Genomic DNA, 22026 nt, shown 5'->3' with positions numbered 1-22026 from the left:
ATAAAACATGTTCCGTATCCAAGAAGTTTGTTTCCGGGTCCTAAATGTGGTGTTGATTAATCTGTAACAATTAATAATTATATTCTAGATTCTTTTGTTGTTTTATTTACAATAACGAATAAATTTATTTGGTTTATGCTATTAGAATATTGTAAAATTAAAAATTAAAATTTATTTATAAAACGATCAACTGAATCTAGAATGCATTGACGCTTTCTGCATTGATAAAGTAAATCTAGCGAGACAATTAAGACTCTAAGAGATTATGACAGAAATATACTTATAAATATGAATTGGAACATTTGGCAATCAAATACTACAGTAATTAAATACTCAAACTCCAACTCACCGAAACAAATCAGAATAAGAGATTACATAAATGATATTTATATTTCTGAATTCTCTGCAGAATGGGAAAGAAATATATTGGATTTGATACCCTATGGAGACAGAAGAAAACACTCTTTCTTTATAAACTCGGTATTGGATGAAATAAAAAAAATATACAGTGAAAATATGAAAGACTTTATATTGAGATCCATATTATCCTGCAAAGTTTACAAGAGGGAACATACCACTGGTGAAGAGTTTGAAATCTCTTCTGGATTGAAACAGAATGTCATTGAAGAATATGCAATGTATAACCGCCCAATATTTTTAAAACGCTGTAGTTTATTTGCCAAGAGATATTACCTGTCTTATCCAATAATCAGACATGTTATGAACACAGCACATCGTATTTTGCCTACAGTGATTTGTGATTTCAGACGTTACTATGAGATAGGGATGCTAACACTGCACAGTTTCCAAGATATGGTCCTCCAAGATATAAAGAGAGGTGCTTTGATAATCACCAACAAATTTTACACCAAAACCTTCAAGGCTGTGCAGAAGTCGAGAATGTTAAGAAGTATCTCCGCGAAATATTTGCCACAATTTATGCGATGCCTCACAAACGTATTCGTGCAGCAAATTCTCAGTGTGATGATGAAATCGATCGATCACATAATAAGCATCATGAAAGATGCTCATTCCTGCCCCCGAATTGAGTTTCAATTAGTATGTGAAGACAACCAGCTTGTGACTCGGCCAGACATAGAAGAAGTATTCTCGATATACCACGATATTATCAGGAATATCGAGGTTATCGCGCAGGATCTGATGCCTCTGGAAGAATGGCTGGACATCAAGGCGGAAGTAAAGTATATCAAGATAACGCTTCCCGATTGGTTCGTCGAGGAGTCTCACCGCAACTTACAAGATATACTGGACGCTTTGTTTCAGCCTATGAACGAGCACGTGGCGCTCGTCTCCGAAGAATTCGGCGATGTTTGCGCGTCGAGCACCAGGAACCGAATACGCTCGTTAACTTCTAGGCAGCCGAACTTCGACGTATATCTGACGTACATACACAAGTATAAAGAATATTTGAGCAAGACGAACTTTATGCTGTCCAATTTGTACTACAACATAGGCAGATTGGAACAGATCAGCGCCAAGGAGTCCCTGAGGCAGATCTGCTGCGATGTTATTAACATGCTCACGATAGAACTCGTGAGATACCACCAGGACTTCAATCGTTCCATCTGCTCGGACTTCGAAGACTTGAAATCCACGGCGCTGAACATTCCGAAGGATGCGGAATCACTGATACAGTTGAGCGAGTACATGTCGCACGCTTCGAAGGTGTCGATGAAGGAGCAAGAGCTGCAGATACGACAGTCGATCTACATGCTGTGCAAATTATCGGACATCGTCGTGTTAAGCGACGAACACGTCGAATTGAACAAGACCACGGTGAATTGGCTGTGTGACATTCAGCCGATATTCGCGCAGAACAACACGCTGTGCGAGGCGATGAAGAGCGAGCTGGAGGAGGATCTTCAACGACGGATAAACACGCTGAACTCGGAGGTCGACGCGATGTTTCCGCAGCTCGTCATCCTGGACAACATGGACGATGTGAACGCAGTTGGGGAGTATGTGGAGCACTACAAGGACCTGATCAAGAGATACGATCGCATGAACAGCAAGATGCAAGTCATCAACTCGGAAGAGAGGCTCTTCAAGTTCCCCGAGACGGAATTCCCGAAGATTATCGAGCTGAATGAAACGATCGTGCCGTTCTACACGCTGATATCCACTATCCATCAATGGCAACGGGACAATTCCGTGTGGCTGAACGGTCCGTTCGAGTGTCTGGACGCCTCCGTCATCGAGAAGAAGACCATGAGCTTTCTCGACGAGATCACGGAAATGAGCAAGACAATGAAGTCACGCATCAAGATGGACGTAACGGCGAACAAGTCCTACAAATTCGCCGGCATCGCCGACGATCCCGACCCGATGCAGCAGCCGGCGCCATTGAAACTGGCCTGGCAAGCGCTGAACAACGTCAACGAGTTCAAGGTATACCTGCCACTTGCAGTTTGCATGTGCAATCCCGCTCTGGAGTTGCGCCATTGGCGAGAGATGTCCGCGATATGCAACTTCGATCTCACACCGAATGCCGGGACGAGCCTGAAGAAAATGATCGACATGAACCTGATGGACAATATCGACAAGTACAAGGCTATAAGTCTGGGCGCCAACAAGGAGCTCCATCTTCAGCAAGAGTTGGCTGAGATGATCAGAGAGTGGCAGCCGGTGTCGTTCGAGATGACGAGCGACGCGCGGTCGGGCACGGTGGTTTTCAAACACGTGGACGACATCGAAACGCTGCTGCGAGAACAGCTCATCAAGATCGAAGAGATGAGAGCGTCTCACTTCGTCAAGCCCATATTATCGCGCGTAGTCGACTTCCTCGCTGTCCTCACGAGGATCCAAGAAAGCCTCGATCAATGGACGCGTATACAATATCGTAAACTCCTGCTGGATCTGATATTCTCTTACCCGGGGATAGCGGCGCGTTTGGACGAGCAGGCTGCGATGTATCTAGAAGCAACGAGAATTTTGCAAGACGTCAACGACAGGTTCACAGAGAACCCGAGTTACCAAGGAATCAAGGAATCGACGGATTTACTAGAGATCTTGAACCAGGCCAACGGGAAATTGGAGAAAGCCAGCAAAGGCGTGAAGGACTACTTGGATCTGAAGAAGCTGTCCTTCCCGAGGTTCTTCTTCCTCGAGAACTCCGAGATCCGGGAAATATTATTCGAGTCCGACATGATGAAACGTCACACGGTTGTGAAGAAGTGTTTCCCTGGTATAGAACGATTGAAAGTCGACAAATCTAACTGCATTCAGTGCATCATCGGGCGCTACGGGGAGAGCTTACACTTGGAAAGGAACATCCCAATGCCTACTGACACCGAGCGCGAGGAGGAGTGGCTGATTCAGCTCGAAAGAGAGATGATAAATGCGGTTCGCGGAAGTGTTGCGCGATATCACTCTTCAAGTGGTAAAAAAAATCCGATACCAGTCGCCGCTGATAATGTCGCGAGTATGACGATCGTTTGCGGACTTCAACTGCATTGGACTTCCTCGGTGGAAGAGTGCCTCACGTCGTTGAACACCGCAGCCTTAAAATCCTTGTCCACAAGGTACACCGATTGGGTAATTTTGATGACGAACGAGCTAAGAAACAGTTTAGCGCGAAGAAGTAGGAGCCTACTGATGTCGTTGATCATTATCGTGTCCGTCCACAAAGATATCGTGGGACTGCTGTTGGAGAGAGACGTGACCGAGCGAAGGGACTTTGAATGGGCCGCACAGTTGAGGTATTATCGTTACGACGAGGTTGTCGAGGTATCGGTATTCAATGCGACAATCGAGTACGGTTACGAGTATAGCCATTATCAGCAGGTCGTCATTAATACACCCTTGACTGACAGATGCTTCCGTGCTGTGATGCAAGCGTATCGTTATCATTTGTTCAGCATTATCATAGGCCCAACTGGCGCCGGTAAGACCGAGGCGATCAAAAGCTTGACGAGCACTTTGGCGAAGCCGTTTTACCTCGTCAGCTGCAGCCACGATGTTTCCTACGAATACGTGGCGCAGACGTTGAAAGGAGCGGTCTCCTGCGGCGCGTGGATCTGCCTGGAGAATTTCGACGGACTGAAGCTCGAGTTGCTGTCAGCGATCGCTCAGAATCTCTCACAGATGAAGCAAGCGGTGTCGTCCAGACTGAAGACCGTGAACCTCGACGGCTGCGTTTTGAACTTGAACGCCTCCGGCAACGTGTGCGTGAATATCAATTCGGAACGATCAAGGCATAGTAACCTTCCTGGTAATCTGAAAGTTCTCTTCCGTCCCGTCGCGATGATGGTGCCGGATGTCGGCAGAATCGCTGAGGTCGTGCTCTTCGCCGGTGGATTTCTCCACGCGAAAGATTTAGCGATGAAATTAACGCTCACTTACAAGTTATTATCCGAGCACCTGGAGGAAAAGAATTGTTATAACCTCGGCCTGTCGTCACTGAAGACTGTCATCGAGACCGCGATCAGCATGAAACGAAACCTGTCGGAAGAGAACGAGTACACGCTGCTGCTACGCTCGATCATCGACATAAACATCCCTCAGTTGTGTAACACCGATGTAATTATCTTCCAGGATATAATGCAAGACGTCTTCCCCGAGAGTGTCATGCTCCCGTTCGATCACTCGGCGATTTCGAGCGCGCTCGAAGACGTGTGCGCAAAGAGGCGCCTGACGTTGCACAACATCTTCAAATTGAAAGCCATACAGACGATCGAGCTGATGTACGTCCACCGCGCTCTCGTACTCGTCGGCGAGCCTTTAAGCGGAAAGACGGAGTTACTGCATACCCTCGCCGAGACGTTGTCGTTGCTGCGCGATCAGAGAAGCAAGCTCGGTGCCACGGTGAAACTCGAGACTGTCCTTCCAGGCGTGGTGAATAGCGACGGGCTCTTCGGGCACATCCGTGAAGAATCTGGAGTTTGGAGGGACGGTTTGTGCACCGTCGTGCTACGTCGCTTCGCGGAAGATCCCTCGACGGACCGCAAGTGGTTGGTATTCGATGGAGCTTTGAACGATGTGTGGACAGAGAAGTTGTACACAGCTCTGGACGAGAACAAGACGCTGCATCTGGCCTCCGGCGAACATCTGGCCATGACGAAGTCGACGTCCGTCGTCTTTGAGACGGTGAGCCTGACGGAAGTCTCGCCCGGCTTAATATCACGTTGCGGGATCATTCACATGGACGCTCACTCCATCGGCTGGAGACCGTACGTGGTGTCTCATATAGCGAGGCACGAAGTTTACAGCGGTTACGAAGAAGTGCTGAGTGCTCTGTTCGATTGGGCGATAGACCCATGTCTGAATTTCCTGAGGGAGAACGCCGGTGTGCCGATGACTCGTGGGTTGCATCTCGTCGTGTCGACGTTGAACCTATTCGAGATGCTGTTGAGAGACGCCTGCGAGAACGCCGCTGACGACACGGGAAAAGATAATTACTTCGTCGTGTGGGCGCAAGCTGCCTTGATTTTGGCCATCGCTTGGGGACTGGGTGGGAACTTGATCGACGACTCGCAGACTCGATTCAACGCCTTCTGCGTGTCCTTCTGGAACGGCGCGAACGCGAAGTATCCGAAGCCCGACAGCATCAGGCATTTCGACGTAACGTTGCCTAACGAGGGCCTGATTCAAGACAACCTGTACATCTTCAAAGGCGTCGGCAGCTGGAGATACTGCGGCGACTCGCTGAAGAGCGAAAAGATACCGGAGATGTGTAGCTTCAGCCAGATTCATGTTCCGACCATCATCAGTGTGAAGTACCAGCAATTGTTCTCGCAGCACATTCAACACCGGAAGCCGTTCCTCTTGTACGGCGATGTCGCGGTCGGGAAGACCTGCATGATGCGCGATCTCTTGAGCAACAAACTACCGGTGAACTGCTTGTCCAATCACTTCAGCTTCAGCTCCATGCTCAGCGTGAGTAGAACGCGGAGCTTGCTGCTCTCCAAGCTGAACAGAATAGGACGCACGAATTATGGGCCGGTAGGCGGTCGATACTGCGTGAACTTCGTGGACGACGTGAGCGGAGCTCACGTGCAGCGACCGGAGGCGCGACCGGTGTTCGAATTCTTGCGACAACTCCTCAGCTACAGTTACTGCTACGACGCGAGCGAATTGACCAAGGTTTCCGTGCAGGACGTTGGATTCGTATTGGCAGTTACTACGGAAAAAATCGGTGGAGACGTACCTCTGAGATTCTTGAGGCACTTCAATACCTACACGATTCCGGCTCCTACGACGGAGAATATATTTAGGATCTATTCCAATGTGTTACTTGCCAACTTGAAGAAGAACCTGTTTGCAGCGGACGTTACAGCAAATGTGAACAGCATGGTAAACGCGACGATCGACGTGTATAAATCCGTGATGAAGACGTTGCGACCAGTGCCTAACAAGTTGTGCTACTTTTTCGACATGAGAGACGTGTCGAGAGTGATCACCGGCTGTGGGTTGATCCAGAAGGAGTCGGTGGAGACGAAGATCACGTTCATTCGATTATGGGTGCACGAGATCCTGCGTGTGTTCCGCGATCGTATGTTGAACGAGGCCGATAAAGAGTGGTTGTTCCTCAGGACCCGCGACGCGGTGAAGAGCAATTTCAAGGACTCGTTCGAGATGGCGTTCGACCACTTGCCTAAATTTGAGAATGGTCAGATCACCAAGGACAGCTTCGGCGATTTTGTGTTCGGCAACTTCATGGACACGGAGAGAAGTGGTAGAGGTAAACGGTACGAGGAAATCGGCTCCATGGAGACGTTGAAGAACAAAGTTCTCGCTCATTTAGACGAATACAATGCTGGCGCGAAGAAAAAACTCGACATCGTCGTGTCTCACTACATGCTGAAGTTCCTGATCAAAATTTCCAGGATCCTCAGCACCCCCGGTGGCAACGTACTAGTGATATCCATGATAGGATCCGGCAGGAAATCCATGACCGCCCTTGCCGCTTTCATGCAGCAGCAGAGCTTGTTTGAAACCACCATAGAATCTTATTACGACGCGAATGCCTGGAAGAACAATTTGAGGAAAGTTTTGCGGGAGTGCGGAGCGTTGCGGAAGGACGTTACGTACTTCATGAGCGAGCGACAGATGAAGAATGAGTTCTTGAGCGACATCAGCTGTTTGCTGAGCACCGGAGAGCTGCCCGACTTGTTCTCCGCCGAGGATAAGCAGACTATAATCGAAATGATACGACTTCACGCTCAGGCTGGTGATCGAAACGCAGAACTAAGCGCACGCTCGGTGATGCTGTATTTTGTGGAGCAGTGTAGGAACAGATTGCACTTCGTGCTGTGCTTCAGTCCCACCAGCACCATGTTTAGAACGTACTTGTGTTCGCACCCGAATTTGACGAAGCATTGCACGGTGAACTGCTACGAAGAATGGCCCGATGAGGCCTTCCTGCAGATCGCGGTAAAGCACATGAAGAACGTGAACGTGCGAGAGGAGATGAAAGCGCGAGCGGCGAAAGCCTGCGTGCGATTTCACGACGATGCGAGGCGGATGAGCTCGAGGTACCGTGAGACGTTTGGCAGGACGATTCACCTGACGTCGTCAGCCTTCTTGCACATGTTGAAGTTGTACACGCGGCTTACGTCGCAAAAGCAGCAGGAAATCGTCGCTACGCGCAACAGGTACGTCGCGGGCTTGGAGAAGTTGGAATTGGCGGCCGAGCAGGTGGAACAGATGAAAGCCACTCTGACGATCTTGAAGCCTCAATTGGAATTGTCCGCTCAACAGACGGTGATCACCATGAAGGAGGTAGAGAACGAGAACGTCACCGTGGAGCGAGCGACGATCGTCATGAAGCAGGAGGAGGAGATCGCGAACAAGAAGGCAGAGATCGCGGGCGCTCTCAAGTCCGAATGCGAGGCTGACCTCGCCGTCGCTATACCCATCCTCGAAGACGCGGTGGTCGCCTTGAACACCTTGAAACCGACCGATATTACGCTAGTGAAAGCGATGAAGAATCCCCCGGACACCATCAAGCTGGTGATGGCGGCGGTTTGCGTGATGCTGGGCGTTCCGCCGGACCGCTCCATCGATCCGGTCACTGGCAAGAAGTACACGGACTACTGGGGCCCGAGCAAACGCATCCTCAGCGACATGAACTTCCTGCAGAACCTCAAGGACTACGATAAAGACAACATAGCGCCCGCGGTGATGCAAGTCATCAAGAAAACGTACATGACAGACAACAGCTTCATGCCGCAGATAGTCGCGAAGGCGTCCAGCGCCGCCGAGGGCCTCTGCAAGTGGGTACGCGCGATGGTGTCCTATGACGAGGTAGCCAAGGTGGTCGCACCCAAGAAGAAGAAGCTAGTCGAGACGCAGACGGAGTGCGACGAGGCCGAAGCGTTCTTGAACGAGAAACGGCAAACCTTGGCCGCGCTGAACGCGAAGCTGGCAGCGTTGCACGACAGTCTGCGGCAAACATTGCAGAAGAAGCTGAACCTGGAGACGGAGGTGGCCACATGCACCGCCAAATTGGTCAAGGCGGAGAAGCTGATCGCGAGTCTGGGTGGCGAGAAAAGCCGTTGGATGGAGTGCGCTCGCAACCTTCAGATGGATTACGACAACCTCGTGGGCGACATGTTGCTCTCGTGCGGAATAATGGCCTATATGGCGTCTTACAACACTTCCTTTCGCGACGAGATATTGATCGAATGGAAGAAGGTCATGGAAGCCTCTGAGATACCTTACACCAAAACGTACAGCTTCGTGAGCATCTTAGGCGTGGAGATTGAGATCAATCATTGGCAACTTTACGGCCTGTCCAAGAACCGCTTCGCCGTAGAGAACGCTCTGATCCTGAAGAATTCGGAGCAGTGGTGTCTCTTCATCGACTCTCAGAATCAGATTAATCAGTGGATCAAGAGGATCGAGCAGAAGAATGACCTGAAGATCGTCAAACTGACGGACGCTGATTACATGAACGCCATTGGACAGAATATCGAGAATGGTGTGCCGGTTTTGCTGGAGAACATTGGCGAGACACTGGAAATCGCATTGGAGCCGATTCTACTGAAAGATATTTATAAGAATGATGACGATTATTGGTACATCGACATCGCTGATAAATCGATCAGATACTCGTGGAATTTCCGATTCTACATCACCACGCGGCTGTCGAATCCGAATTACACGGCCGACGTCTTCAGCAAGCTCACGATCATCGATTTCTCCATGCCCGACGGGACTCTGCGGGACAAGCTGCTGGATATCGTAATCTCGAAGGAGAGACCGGAGCTTCAGGAGAAATTTGAGACGCTACGCGTCCAAGACGCCACCAACAAGAAGATTCTCCAACATCAAGAGGACAACATCCTGAGCATTCTTTCGTCGACCACAACGAACATCCTGGAGGACGAGAATGCGATTCGCACGTTGGATTCCTCCAAGACTCTCACCGTGGGCATCATGAGACAACAAGAGGCGGCTAAAGCGATGACGAAGGACATCAACAAGTTCAGAGACGCCTACTTGCAATTTGCGGATCACTGCGCGGAGCTGTTCTGCACGCTCAACACTCTCTCCAACCTGAATCATATGTACCGTTTCTCCTTCTCGTGGTTCATCCAGCTGTACATCATCTCGATAGAGACCTCGAACAGGAGCGTCATTCTCGAGAAGCGATTGCAGTTTCTCAAGTCCTCGTTCACGAGGAACCTTCACTCCAGCGTCTGCCGGTCGTTGTTCGAGAAGCACAAGCTTCTGTATTCCTTCCTGCTGTGCGTCAAGGTCTTGATCGACACTAAGCAGGTCACGCAAGAGGAAGTCAAGTGCTTCACCTCCTTCAAAGCAGAGAAGCGCGATACAACCTCGGAGGAAGCACCAGAATGGTTATCGCCGGCTACGTGGAGGCAGATTTGCCGATTAAGTTCTACGCTGCCAGATTTGCACGAGCTCGCGAGTGATTTTCGCTCCAACGACGCAGCCTGGAAGAAATACTGCGAGATTGCGCCGTTTCGCAGCCACCTGCTACCGAGACCATGGGTCGACAGACTGACTCGCTTTCAAAAGTTGTTGATTGTCAAGGCGATACGACCTGATAAGATCGTCGTGGAAGTAATGCGACTGATCGAGGACACGATAGGCGACGTGTTCAACTCGTACCCGCGTCTTCAGATATCCGAATCGTACGCGGAATCTAGCTACTTCACGCCGATTATATTTATCCTGCCGAGCTACAGCTCGCCCTTGTCGCTCGTTTCCAGCTACGCGAGCGCCAGAGGTTACACCTCGAAATTCGTGTCTCTGTCTATGGGCGATGGTCGGTTGAGCGAGGCTGAGCTTCTTGTGAAACGAGCGCGTAAGGACGGCGGATGGGTGCTTCTGCAGAATTGCCATCACGCTACTCGATGGATACCGCGACTCGAGCAGATCTGCGAGGACCTGAGCCTGTCCGTCACGTCCTTAGATTTCCGACTGTGGATCTCAAGCTGTTCCACTCCGGACTTCCCGATCAATGTCTTGCAGAACAGCGTGAAGATCGCGTACGATTGCCCACTTCAGCTGAAGCAGAGTCTGCTGAAGGCGTATCGGTCTGAACCCATCGAGTGCAAGGAGTTCTTCGAGGGATGTCCCGGCAAGGACAAACAGTTCTCCAAGCTCTTGTACGGGCTCTGCTTCTTCCACGGGGTCATCCGGGAGAGGAGACACTTTGGCCCACAAGGATGGAGCATCCCGTACGATTTTGACCAAGAGGATTTTGAAATGTCCATCAGGCAATTGCAGGATCTCATTAATGATAACGATCAGATCATACCATTCGACACTCTGCTCTATTTCATCGGAGAATGCAATTACGCCGGGAGGATTATGAACAGTTTTGATCGTAGATGCCTGCGATACCTGTTGGAGTCCTTCTGCAATGCTCGCGTGGTTGACGATAGCGAGTACACGTTTTCCGAGCACACGGAGCACGCAGTACCGCAAAGATGTGAGTACCGTGATGTCATCAGGCACATCAACAATATGCAGTTGGACGCACCGCCGGGAGCCTTCGCCGTCGACGAGAACGCTCTCGTCACAAGGGACGCTGCCGTCGCTAGAGAATTCATGGAATCGATATCTCTGTTGGATCAGGTTGGATCGCCGAGCCATAAGGTCATGGAGGATCGCTTACGAGAGGCCATCGATGAGATTAACGACAAACTGCCTGCCTTATTTGACGTTGGTGCGATACGGAGGAAGCATCCACTTACTTCACGTGAACCGTTGAATGCGATTCTCGTCCACGAAGCTGAGTTGATCAACAAAATCGTAATTGCAATTGCGAGGTCTTTGGACGATTTAAGATTAGCGTTAGACGGCGACGTTATCATGAACGATTGCTTGGAGGATTTCTCCAAAGAGATATGTAACAACGAGGTCCCGCGTATCTGGCGGACAATTGATGTCAGTATTGTAACTAGATACCTGTCAAGTTACATCGGCTTGCTCACAAAGCGTGTAGAATTTGTACGAAATTGGCACGACAATGGTACACCCAGTGTGATCCACTTCGACGCTCTGTCCTGTTGCAAGAGATTTTTGTCCGCGGCTCTTCTCACGTTCTCACGACGTCGCAATGTGTCGATCGAACAAGTCGCATTGGATCTTAAAATAACGAAGGACGATCGCGACGAATACGACGAGGAGAGTGCGGACACATATTACATTCACGGTCTGCATTTAATCGGCGCTCGATGGGATACGCAGCGACACGTGTTGGTCGAAAGTTTAACGAATGTATTCTGGTGCGATATGCCGCCTGTACGTCTCACATTCAGCAGAGACGAAAGAATCGATGATGAGGCCTACGAGTGTCCTGTATATGTCTCACCGATGCCTCACGACGAAGCGGATGCCGATAAGAATGCAAATGCGATAAGAAATTGGTATATCGCCAGTGTGCCTTTGGAGACTCATGTGTCGCCTATGCACTGGATTAAACGTGGCACAACATTATTTTGCCAAGTGGACAAGTAATTGAAGAAGACAAATAGTGTTTGATTTCAATCTAAGTACTTTCATGAGTACAATCGTGTGAGTTGAGATTTGAATTAAAATTCATTTAATTAATTTAATTAACTTAATTAATGTAAGTTAAATTAAAAAAACTTTGTCAATTCGATGCCAATTTTATATCCAACATTTCAATCCGCTGGTCTTAATTTACGATATAATATTGAGGGATAGAGGGAAAATTTGCACGCAAATGTACAGCGCGCGAAAACGTTTTGTTCATTCAAACTTGCCTTCTCGATCGCAGTTCTACTTCCGGTTCGATTCCGCCATATAAACGAGGGGAATGACAGGTACATACATGGATCGTGCGAATTAACGTGAAGCGGCGAAACACGGGGAGCGTTAGCCTCACTGGGGTGGAATTGACGCGAGAAGTACGCACGCCGAGGATTCGCAAGGGAAAGAGAAACAAAGAGAGTTGGTGATAACTCGTGAGTTCTTTTAAACATTCGTGAAGAATGGCGAACCACGACGAGTTAGTCTCGCAATTCGCAGACGTAACTGGTGTTGAGGCCGAGAGAGCGCAATTCTACCTTGAGTCGTCCGCTTGGCACCTCGAGGTGAGACAGCATATTTACTCGAGATTTCGAGGAGTGGATATATCGAGTGAATCGCTTTGTTCTCTCACGTCTCCTCGCGAGAACTCCGACGTTTCGTCGCGATGATCTCTCGACACCAGTTTTGTAACCTGCAATCGCACTCGTCGATATTCTTCGAAGGTCCTGTAGGTGCCTACGTTCCCTTTACCCTCGAACCCTCTGTTGTTGCACGATACTTATATTTTTCCATTTCCTTGTTATTCTTTCTTTCCATTCTTTCGTCTCAATAAATCGTAGATGATTACTTGTCACGATAATTGCAAGAATCATATGGGTGAGATGTATCCTTGGTAGCAGATAGGAGTAAGACTAAAATTATTGGAGCTTTACACAGCGTATGCGCTGTAAGATTTCCATTTCTCGAAACGACGATTCTGTCACACATGTTGGCATATGGTATTTTTGCAGGTTGCCCTTGCGAGTTTTTATGAGAATGATGAAACACCTGCATTGGTGACCGAACCTGCTGATGGTACAGAACAAGCAGAGGGCTCACAGGACAATACTACAGACACGATGTCGAAGAACACAAAGTCTGACACAGCAGAGTCTAAAGGCGCCAAGCTGAAGCCTAAATTTGGGACATTGAGTGATCTTCAGAACAAAGACAGCAGTTCTGAAGATGAAGAGGGACAGGCGTTTTATGCCGGAGGTTCTGAACATAGTGGTCAGCAAGTTTTAGGACCAGGAAAGAAGAAGGATATCATCAGTGACATGTTCAAGTCGTGTCAGGAGCAATCCCTTGCAATGGAACCACCAAAAATGGGAGGCCAACAGAGGCCGAACACATTCAGTGGTACTGGATATAAATTAGGTCAAACTAGTTCAGACAGTGAAGGTACTTTTGAAGTCTTATTATTCTTAATACAAGATTGACCTTGATATACATGATAATATTTATGTTCACACACTTCTGTCGTATATGTTAATAGTGGTAAAGGGAACAAGTGCAGATCAACAACCCTGCTCAAGTGGTCTCTTTATATTAAAACTATGGAAAGATGGATTTAACATAAACGATGGCGAAATCCGATCATACAACGAACCTGAAAATAGAGAATTTTTAGCTGCCGTCAAGAGAGGTGAGATTCCAGCAGAGATTCGTCAACAAGTACCGAGTACAGATTTGCGACTTGATATGGAAGATCGTCGCCATGAAACCTATGTTCCGACGAAAGCTAAGGTGAAAGCCTTCTCTGGGAAAGGACACATGCTAGGAAGGTACATTAGAAATTGATTACACTTTGTTATCCGAGATCTCTTCTAATCTCTATATTTCATCGCCATTACATATATATTACAAATATATTAAAAATGTTTCAGTCCATCGCCAGCTACTGTAGGTATGACAGTTCCAACAGACCCCGCAGACCAGGCTGCTAACGAAGCGCAAGCGAAAAAAGAACTAAATGTGGATTCTTCAAAACCAACCACAACGATACAAATCCGTCTTGTGGACGGTAGTATTGTAAAGGCTCAGTTCAACCTGACGCATACAGTCAATGATATTAGACGATATATAATAACGTATCCTTTTATAATGTGCATATATATATTCTTTGCAATCTTTCTCGACTTTTTTTTTTTAAGTACTTTATTGCAACATAATGAAAATTAATGCATATATGTTGCATTCTTTATCTAATTTGATTAAAAAATATTCCTTAACATACAATACTAGTATGAGACCTCAATATGCTTTGAGGGATTTTAGTCTTTTAACTATGTATCCAACAAAGGAGCTAACTGAAGACAAAACAATTGAAGAAGCTGGTTTACAAAGTTCGGCTATAATGCAACGACTGAAGTAAATTTTTCTTTTCTAAATTTTGTTAGTTCGAAAAATGTAAGGGTCAGATATTTACCAAATATATGTTAAACCACTTGAAAATAAAGTTTCTATGTATTTTTATTAGGAGTATAATGCCTCTTTCATTATGTTTTTTTTCTTTCATTGTGCGTCAAACAAGTTTAATCAAGCTTTCTGCTATACCTATTTAAAATTGTTGAAGCCTAACACAGTCTTTGATTCCACTCGTTAACTATGAGTGTATGCAACTATTTTGGTAATTTCTATAATAAAAGTATCACACTCTCTTAAATATGTACATGCGATTTTATCATTGTATTCTAAGTATTAGAATATCGGAACTTAAGGCTATTGAAAACAAGAAACGCTTTATTATAGCTTATAATCTAAAATGTGTAAAGTATATTGTATTAGCTCATTTATATGGTGTGTATAATTAAGGCACCTTATATGAAAGACTGTAAAGAATTATGAAATATTTATAGCATATGTACACTTGATTGCAAGATAATTTAGACACAATGAATAAGAAGCACATTGTTACAATTGAGAGCCGTTATTGACAACTTTGTACAATAATTAATTAAAATAGAAGTCGAGGTGGCAGTATACTTTGTAAACATAGAATTCTATTATATTTTTATCTCAAATAAGAACATAATAAAAATACTTGTCGATAATTTATATGCTGTCACTTCGGCTTGCAAGCTAACTTCTAAGTTCGTACAAGTATTAATTTCAATTATGTCAAAATCCATATATATCACTATTTTCATAAAGCATATCTTAAGATTCCTGATATTTCTTGAAGATCCATGAGTTTTGCATATCTTCCATAAATCTGAATATTGTGCTATCTTCTACAATTTTCATATCTTTATTGTTGTCGCAATATTTATATTGATTTACAGAAATTAAATTCTGTCCTACATGCGTAGTACGTATTTTCTGATAATTTTGCAATTCCGCATGTAATATTTCATGTGGGTGATATATATAAACAAATCGATCTTTAGAAGCAGTACTGGATTTTGTTTTTTTAAACAACGTCAGTGTAGAATTTGCATGCTTTTTATCATCAGACTGTTGCATGCAAAAGTTTTTAACTTTTAGTCCATAACGATCGAATGTAGATTCGGTTTTCTTGACGTCTGATATCAAATCGATCGTTGTGCGATGATATCTTGGAACTATATACTCGTTCCACGAAAGAATAATAGAGTAAGCGACACTGTTATATGAACGATATAAACAATCTACAACTGCGATTTCTTTCGTGAACGTTTCATCGATCTCCGTAAAAGGAAAGTTCCATGGTATAACAGTGTATGTAAATTTTGGAAAGGAAGATGGATCATTGGCCATTTCCTTTAATCTGCTATTAAATTTGTTCGGAATTCCATTATCATATATAATAAAATTATCCATTCCAATCAATGTATGAAAACTAATAAAACCCATCATATCCTTTGTATTAGGCAGTATTGATTTCACTGTTGGCTGCATCACACACACACTCATCTTGCCATCATTACTCAGGTTCTGTGGTAGCGTTTTTATAGGAAGAATAGGTGCATAATTGAGATATCTATTAGATTTGGTGACAAATGTTATTCCAGTAGGAGTTTCATTGCTACTGTACATGCAAACAAAATGATATCCTCTGTACGCTGAATCTTTCACAGTTGTAGAGTACTTAGTAATGGGTATAAAGTTAAAATTTCCTAATATAGGTTTACTTTCACTCTCGAAGAAAATAAGGCATTGCATATTTAAGATACTAGTTACAATCCCAACTCCAACTGCTCGTATTTCTTTATACGACTGGTAATTAATATCATACGCAGAATATATATACAAATCATTTTCCAGACGTTGCCAAGAAGGAATCGGTTCGTCGAATTTGTAATTGAATGCAGTAAATGATGAATTAAAGTTTATACAACTGCTATTGGCTCTTCTTGGTTCATATTTGCCAAAGTAATTAAAAACTTCTAGGACATATCTCAGCTTATTGTATTGATGCCTATAGATGAGCAAGGATATGAGGCTTATCACTGCTGTTATAACAAGAACAGCTTGGTAATATTTCTTCATGTTGTTAATATTTATTCTGATCTCATATAATGTATAATAAGTCTTTAAGAACCAAGACAGATTTTTTATATGTGTGTGTCACAAGTATTATCTGGGAATATTTAAAGAACATTCTGAAACAAAACATGAACAAAAAATGACATGTTAATTAATTAGATAATAATTTAATATATAATTTTGAATGTGTATTACATGATCTAGTTAGAGACAAAATCATTTCATAACCAATTAAACATCAAGTTATTTTCTAAACTGTATGAAAACTAAAATTATTAGAATATTGTGGACTCACAGATAATCTAACAATTTTTATAACTTACTCAATTTTTTGTCGATTATACACAAAGAATTATGAGAGAGAGCACTCAAAAGGACGTACGAGTTACCTCGACGCCATGTTTAAAAACATGTATAGCATAAGCTACGATCGCTTTGGACGTAGTTTAAACGTCATTCTATCTTCCTTTCGCATATAATAAGCGATGAAGATAGAACAACATTTACAGTATACGTGAACGCTCAACAAACATAGCTATAACGTAACATGCAAAATATATTCCGTGAAAGATCAGATATCCTGAATACTCTGTAGATCTAAGATCTACAGAGTTGAACTATATAATTATAGCCGCATTAGCTCTCTCTCTCTCTCTCTCTCTCTCTCTTTCTCTCTTTTGTACTAGTTCTTTTCCAGTTTTTTACACCAATATGTTTCTTTTTGAGTTTCAAAAATATGCATTATTTCAGCTACAAAAAATAGACTTTTATTGGTTCAATAAATGTTCAAATTCGTATACGTGCGCTTACCGCCCACTGATACTGTAAATAATTTAAAGATTCAAATATTAGTTGTAACAATTTCTAGGAAAATTTGATTAAACACATATTTTACGGGAAGATCGGTTGATAAAACATAAACGAATAAAGTACAAAAATTTTATAATTCTCATAGAAATACAACTTTTAATATATACACTATACGAAAATTTAATGAAAATTACACGATTGCGTATTGTTCGTATAATAGCTCTCGTACTTTGTAATAATCCTCAGAAATGCAACCTTCCAGTATCACCTTCCCAGCTTCATGCTAAAATAAATGCATGGATTATTTGTACAATATATAACGTATGGGACTTATACGAAAAGAAGTCGGGAGAATAAAACGTAGGAAACTATGAAAAATCTATGATTATTATATGTGTAACACAAACTCTTCTAACAGCAATGGTATTATTGCAACACCACAATACTCCTCCGCTGAATTCTGATGAGATGTTACTTTTATTTAAGACTTGTTTGAAATCCGATAATTTCAATTCGTTTATGAATGTTGTCTGGTGTCCGGGAACCTAGCAATAATACAATTTATATGAATAATTAAGTGGACCACGTTTTCAATGTTACATATTTCTCACTTGTGAATCAACATATTTCACCTCATTCAACGGCAGAGGTTCCAAGGTCAGTATTTTATCACTTTCATCCATTATTGCATCCTCAGGTTCTGTATCGGCAATAGCATCTCGACAGATTTGATCACGCGCCGTTATCATTGCATCTATCCACGCCACTTCGGAATCGCCTTTACCTTTCGAGAAATTCAGTCCACTAACCAGAGCATCGGTCAAACGTACCTGCAACAAAAAGATGTACGTTTCATTTAACAAATCTCTCTTGAATTAATTACGATTATAATCACTAGTCAATAACAATAATCAAACATTACCTGATAAATGTGCGTTTCCGTTGTGGCATCTAGCGTTTCTCCTCTAGCAGGAATGAATACTCTTGCTCCGGCACTTTGCGCTTGCTGTGCTAATATCTCTGTATCTTTAGACGAGCCTCTGACTAAAACCACTCTTCTTGGTCTTAATTGTGCCAAGATTTTCTGTAGAGATTCCCCATCAGATCTACCTTCGAAGTCGATATAAGTTACCGCAGCGTTGACAGTCATCGCACGTGAAACTTGTATGCATTTGGTTGGAATATCGGCGGCTATTTCTGGATGATGGTTGATTTCTTCCTGCTTCATTTCTACGTTCTCCTTATTATCCTCAACTTCAGGTAAGGTCTCTGCTATTTTATAATCTTCCGGTCTGAAATAAATAAATTAATGAAATAAGAAATGAAATAAAGATTCATATAAAGCATATAACCCATAAGCACTATTAGTTATAGAAATACATTCGTTAGTTGTAATTGATTGTGTGACATACAGAACTGTCCTTACTTTATAATCTCTCCATATTCATCTATCTTAATTTTCTCCTCCACAAATGGAAACATAGGATGTTGCTTTTTACTTTGTTTAAAGAAGCCGGGTTTGCTTTCTTGCTTCACCAATAAATCGTGTTTACCTCGGGCACCGCCTACTTCTATTTCGTCTTCCGATTCGGAACTGACGTCCGCAATTTCCCTAATGAAACGCATTATAAACTTGAGTGAGAAGATTATAAACGACTATAGCTGAACAATAAATGAATGCACACACACACACACACACACACACACACACACACACACGCGCACGCGCACGCGCACGCGCACGCGCACGCGCACCACACCACACACACACACACACCACACACACACACACACACACACCACACACACACACACCACACACCACACACACACACACACACACACACCACACACACACACACACACCACACACACACACACACACACACACACACACACACACACACACACACACACACACACACACACACACACACACACACACCACACACACCACCACACACACCCCCCACACCACCACCACACACACACCACCACCACACACCACACACCACACCACACACACACACACCCCACACCACCACACCACCACACCACCACCACACACACACCACACACACACACACACACACACACACACAACACACGCACATACATTTGTTCTTGTTTCAATTGCTCTTGCTTCAATTTCTCCCTCTTTTGATATTCCTCCAGTTCGATACCTTCGAGCTTTACTCGTCTTTTTACTTCCAATGTAATATTTCGATTTCCACCTTTCTCTACTAGATCTCTAGCAAGCGTACCCGGAGATGTTCTACTCGTTAATATAATGCTATTTTGTGGATTGGTACACCACTGAAGAAATAATTCTCGGGAAAATCCACATTCCATATCCGGAGTGCTAGCAAGTACCACCTAAATGAAACATTTAGAATTAATTTATATGAAATTAATCATATATCGAACACAAATAAAGATGTTTAAATTTACCTTTGGACTTGGAACTTGATTCAATTCAGCCATACTGTGACAAAGTTGCAAGTGTTTAAATTGAAATGGATTGTTGCGCGCACCTTCAAAACTTCTCATCAACTTATCACTCATCCACTCAATTTGTGATTTTGCAAATTCCACAACATTATAACTCACATTGTTAAGAAGGGCTAGTGAGTAAGCAAGCAATCCTGACTCCTTATTGCGCCATAGTTGATCTAACATGTGTGCTAATTCTAGTACACGACCAGCAGTATCTACACTGACCAATACATTGCCACCACCTCGTAATGTTTGCAGGATATTAGCTAAACATTTATAATAAATAAATAAATCATTAAAATATATCTTTGAACCGAATATCAATGACTATGTTTCAATTTAAATTTTACTAAAGACTAATTTCAGCTTTAATAAGAAATATAAAACATACTCATCAGCTTTTCATCCCTTGTTCTTCGTCGAGCTTGCTGGTATGTGGCATTAAATGCATCTGTTATTAACAATGATGGCCTTTGCAACCTTTCTAATTCGCAACCATTCAAATGACGTTCTTTCTTATGATTGAAATCTACAGCATATATTATATCTTCCTCTCCTACTTTAACAATTTTCCAGATTGTACCACCAATCATGTGTCCTGCTGGTAATGGTGTCAGTGTAACACCATAGCCTTTACCTTTCATTGATATACTTTGATTGTATTTCAGTTGTACTATTTTGTCAAACGCGGCATCAACATCATCTAAAGTAAATAAATCAAAGTCTTCCATGTTATGGCGGGACTGAAATCAGTACAATGTGTAAAATGTTATTGATCTATCAACATAGTTATAGTTAATATTTATCAATATAGTAGACTTATTACAGTATGTTAAAAAATTATACCTGATACATGTCATACATAAACATTTGGCCCATTTTGTAGACAGGTATGGTGGCGTATATAGGACAATTCAAACCACATTTTCCTACTAAATATGGTAATGCACCCAGATGTAATGGATCTGGATATGAAAGTAATACTGCATCTATTTGATTGACATGTCTAAAAACATGGTAATAAAGAAATAAAGATGTGCACAAATATATTGTATTTGACTAATTCAAAGTTGTTTCATTGATATCATACCTCTTTAATTCTTTTATAAAATCCTGATCAAAGTTTTCATCCCATCCGCAATCTAATAATATTCTTAGCTCATCAACTTGCAATATATAGCAAGGTGGAGACTCATCCATTGCTCCAGAGATAGCGTGAAGTTTTATAATGGATGTCATATTGTATAGATTCTTTGAAATATTTGATAAATAAATTGCAATGTAGATATATATATATATAAAGTCATCAGTTTTATATCCCTTTCTATTTCATAGATCTCGGATGAGTGAGATTAATATACTCTGTAACATTCTAACCTATTAAATTATAACTTGATATCCGTACTAAACGTAAATATGATTAACTGAGAAATATTAGTCTGTATATCAGGAGCTTATACTATGCATTTGAAATCAATTATTAAAAATTAGATTTGCTAAAATAAAAATTTCTACTTTAAGAAACTATTGTAATATAAATGATACTGTAAACATTGAATATATGACATTGTAAATCCACAGCTACCAGGACTAATGAGCGAGTGAACTCTACATTATGAAAAGAAAGATGTAACATCGAGTATGCGCAGTAGTGCATGCTTGACCAATAAGGCATTGGATCCAATTGGGTCATTGGGTTCAAATGCTTTAAAACAATATGGCTGCATACATGATGATTTTGAACTTTCCGATTGAATGGTTTTTATCACTGTAGCATTATTGTGTATTGGTAATTTTTCAGTGACAACAATTTTTACTCCTTATTTCTATTGCCTTATTTTTATTATTGTTTCTATGACCTGTTGTCTGGCATTGTACAAGGATTTTTAGGTTACATGTTACATTTTAGGTCGGATCTACAATAGGTGTAGTAAGCTTTACACCCATATTCATAGCAGAGAGGAAGCTGAGAGCGGCCAACACGGCGTTTTCGGCGACACCGATTTTTCGCACTGGGAATGGGCGCTATCTGCATCCATTTTGAGAGGGGAACTACGACGCTACATCCACTTTTAGGTCTCGACGGTAAAACCTGCATCTGGTGGCTGTCCGTGCTACATCCACTTTCAGGCGGTTTATGTCCGTGCTACAACCATAATAGCGTACTTGACAAGCACGGTCTCGCGCATTGTTATGCATTTGTAACATGAAACTGAATTAACATGT

General features: G+C 43.3%; 4 protein-coding genes across 5 annotated transcripts; 2 read left to right on the top strand and 2 right to left on the bottom strand.

The window, feature by feature from the left end:
* Window positions 1-451: 451 nt before the first annotated feature.
* Window positions 452-12379, top strand: LOC105184951 (dynein heavy chain 7, axonemal). The gene is made up of 3 exons (XM_025304226.1): window positions 452-1197; window positions 1285-12009; window positions 12236-12379. The coding sequence occupies exons 1-2, from the start codon at window positions 517-519 to the stop codon at window positions 11950-11952; spliced, it is 11349 nt and encodes a 3782-aa protein (XP_025160011.1). The 5' UTR covers window positions 452-516; the 3' UTR covers window positions 11953-12009; window positions 12236-12379.
* LOC105184952 (NSFL1 cofactor p47) lies at window positions 12233-14508 on the top strand. Of its 2 annotated transcripts, none has more exons than XM_011144083.3 (5): window positions 12233-12551; window positions 12999-13428; window positions 13523-13811; window positions 13914-14117; window positions 14272-14508. In XM_011144083.3, exons 1-5 carry the CDS (start codon window positions 12450-12452, stop codon window positions 14399-14401), a joined length of 1155 nt encoding a protein of 384 aa, XP_011142385.1. In that variant the 5' UTR covers window positions 12233-12449; the 3' UTR covers window positions 14402-14508. The 2 variants fall into 2 exon arrangements, with proteins under 2 accessions (XP_011142385.1, XP_025160026.1); XM_025304241.1 differs by having other exon boundaries at window positions 12276-12422.
* LOC105184953 (uncharacterized) lies at window positions 14482-16983 on the bottom strand. Its single transcript, XM_011144084.3, has 2 exons — window positions 16818-16983; window positions 14482-16610 (listed from the first exon to the last, which is right to left on the bottom strand). The coding sequence occupies exon 2, from the start codon at window positions 16495-16497 to the stop codon at window positions 15187-15189; it is 1311 nt and encodes a 436-aa protein (XP_011142386.1). The 5' UTR covers window positions 16498-16610; window positions 16818-16983; the 3' UTR covers window positions 14482-15186.
* Window positions 16984-17459: 476 nt separating this feature from the next.
* On the bottom strand, window positions 17460-21039 carry CPSF2 (cleavage and polyadenylation specificity factor subunit 2). The gene is made up of 10 exons (XM_011144082.3): window positions 20891-21039; window positions 20647-20806; window positions 20192-20543; window positions 19756-20066; window positions 19421-19680; window positions 18731-18916; window positions 18227-18596; window positions 17937-18134; window positions 17712-17849; window positions 17460-17587 (listed from the first exon to the last, which is right to left on the bottom strand). Exons 1-10 carry the CDS (start codon window positions 21037-21039, stop codon window positions 17495-17497), a joined length of 2217 nt encoding a protein of 738 aa, XP_011142384.1. The 3' UTR covers window positions 17460-17494.
* Between the last annotated feature and the right edge of the window lie 987 nt (window positions 21040-22026).

The sequence above is a fragment of the Harpegnathos saltator genome, unplaced genomic scaffold (assembly GCF_003227715.2).
Source record: "Harpegnathos saltator strain DR-91 unplaced genomic scaffold, Hsal_v8.6 scaffold119, whole genome shotgun sequence".
NCBI classification, from domain to species: Eukaryota; Metazoa; Arthropoda; class Insecta; order Hymenoptera; family Formicidae; genus Harpegnathos; species Harpegnathos saltator.
Note: the sequence above shows the minus strand (reverse complement) of the source record. Positions and strands in the feature narration are given on the sequence as shown.